This window comes from Chaetura pelagica, unplaced genomic scaffold, assembly GCF_000747805.2.
Source record: "Chaetura pelagica isolate M959 unplaced genomic scaffold, ChaPel_1.0 C11298244, whole genome shotgun sequence".
NCBI lineage: Eukaryota > Metazoa > Chordata > Aves > Apodiformes > Apodidae > Chaetura > Chaetura pelagica.
Genome location: NW_009967169.1, coordinates 1 through 1,192, shown reverse-complemented (window position 1 = coordinate 1,192; position 1,192 = coordinate 1). Strand labels below are relative to the sequence as shown.

The following is a 1,192-nucleotide window of genomic DNA, read 5'->3' as shown; positions in this document are numbered from 1 at the left end:
CCAGCTTCTCATCCCTCATCTCCTCCAGGAGGCCTATCAGCCCAGCTTTGAAGAACACCTAGGGTAAGAACAGGTAAATAAGTGCAGTGTATGTGCTTGTTGTTCAGAATAGCCCAATACCCTGTCCCCATGGCAGATAGTATGGGAAGACAGGAGAAAAAGCAGAAGCACAAAGAATGTGTGTAGTGTTAGACCTCCTTTTATATCTCCAAGCATCCAGTTACCTGTAGTTGAGGAACCATAATAGCCAGACATTTTGACTTTGTTTTTATTAACTGTTGATTCTTTTATTATACAACTGTGTCTTAAATTAGGAACCTTTAGTTAAATCATCCTACATCAATGAATTTTAGTTTTATTCAAGTTTTGAGTCAGTAAGTACTTAGTTGATTTGTTTTAAATACACTATTTGATAATTTCAGGTACTATCAAGAGAACCTGAGTATCATTCTCAAGCCATGCAAAGCAAAAACACATAGGACTTGAAACAAACAGTTCTTGTACCTTAGTGTGACCAAATTTGTATTGAGTGTGGTCTATATCAATTGATCCAAGAAGTTTCTCACAAGCCTTCTTACTGTCAATGAACTGTCCCTCTGGGATAGCACTTGCATTTAATACTTTGTATCTGGGGGAGAAAATGGAAGGATTTGCATTGGACTCAATGATCTTAAGGGTCTTTTCCCACCTAAGTGCTTCTGTGGTTCTTGAATATAAAGAAGTCTGTTGTTGAGACCAACTAGCTGGTACTGCAAGCAGTCTAAGAACTGTTGAGAACATAACAGCACTGCTAAACATAAACTTTAGAGAAGGCTTTCACTAGAGCTGATATTTAGGTCTCACAAGCTACTCCAATGGAGAAAAATGACCCAGTAAGAGAAAGAAGTCTGACCTCTGTTTAAAATCTGCATACAGGACTCTGTTGGGAAACCCTTTCCTGCAAATTCTGATTCCTTCCAGCACGCCATTACACCGCAGCTGATGAAGCACCAGTTCATGCTCCATGGCACCTGGCAATTCAGAGCACAAACATAAGCTATATTCTGTAATACAGACGCAAAGAACTGCACCATATTGAAAACCTTCTGTATGTGAGTCTTACCAGGTGTTTTGGTTTCATTTGGAATGATGCAGCGTACAAAATGTGGGTGGGTGCTTCGTAGATTGGTCATCAGCTTGTTTAAATTCTCCT

General features: G+C 39.5%; 1 protein-coding gene across 1 annotated transcript; it reads right to left on the bottom strand.

Moving 5' to 3' along the window:
* Nucleotides 1-4: 4 nt before the first annotated feature.
* On the bottom strand, nucleotides 5-1,184 carry LOC104395955 (myosin-1-like; the record flags this gene model as incomplete). The annotated part of the gene is made up of 4 exons (XM_010005715.1): nucleotides 5-58; nucleotides 505-628; nucleotides 893-1,010; nucleotides 1,103-1,184. Coding segments are annotated over 4 exons (378 nt in total), but the record flags the coding sequence as incomplete, so codon positions are not given.
* Between the last annotated feature and the right edge of the window lie 8 nt (nucleotides 1,185-1,192).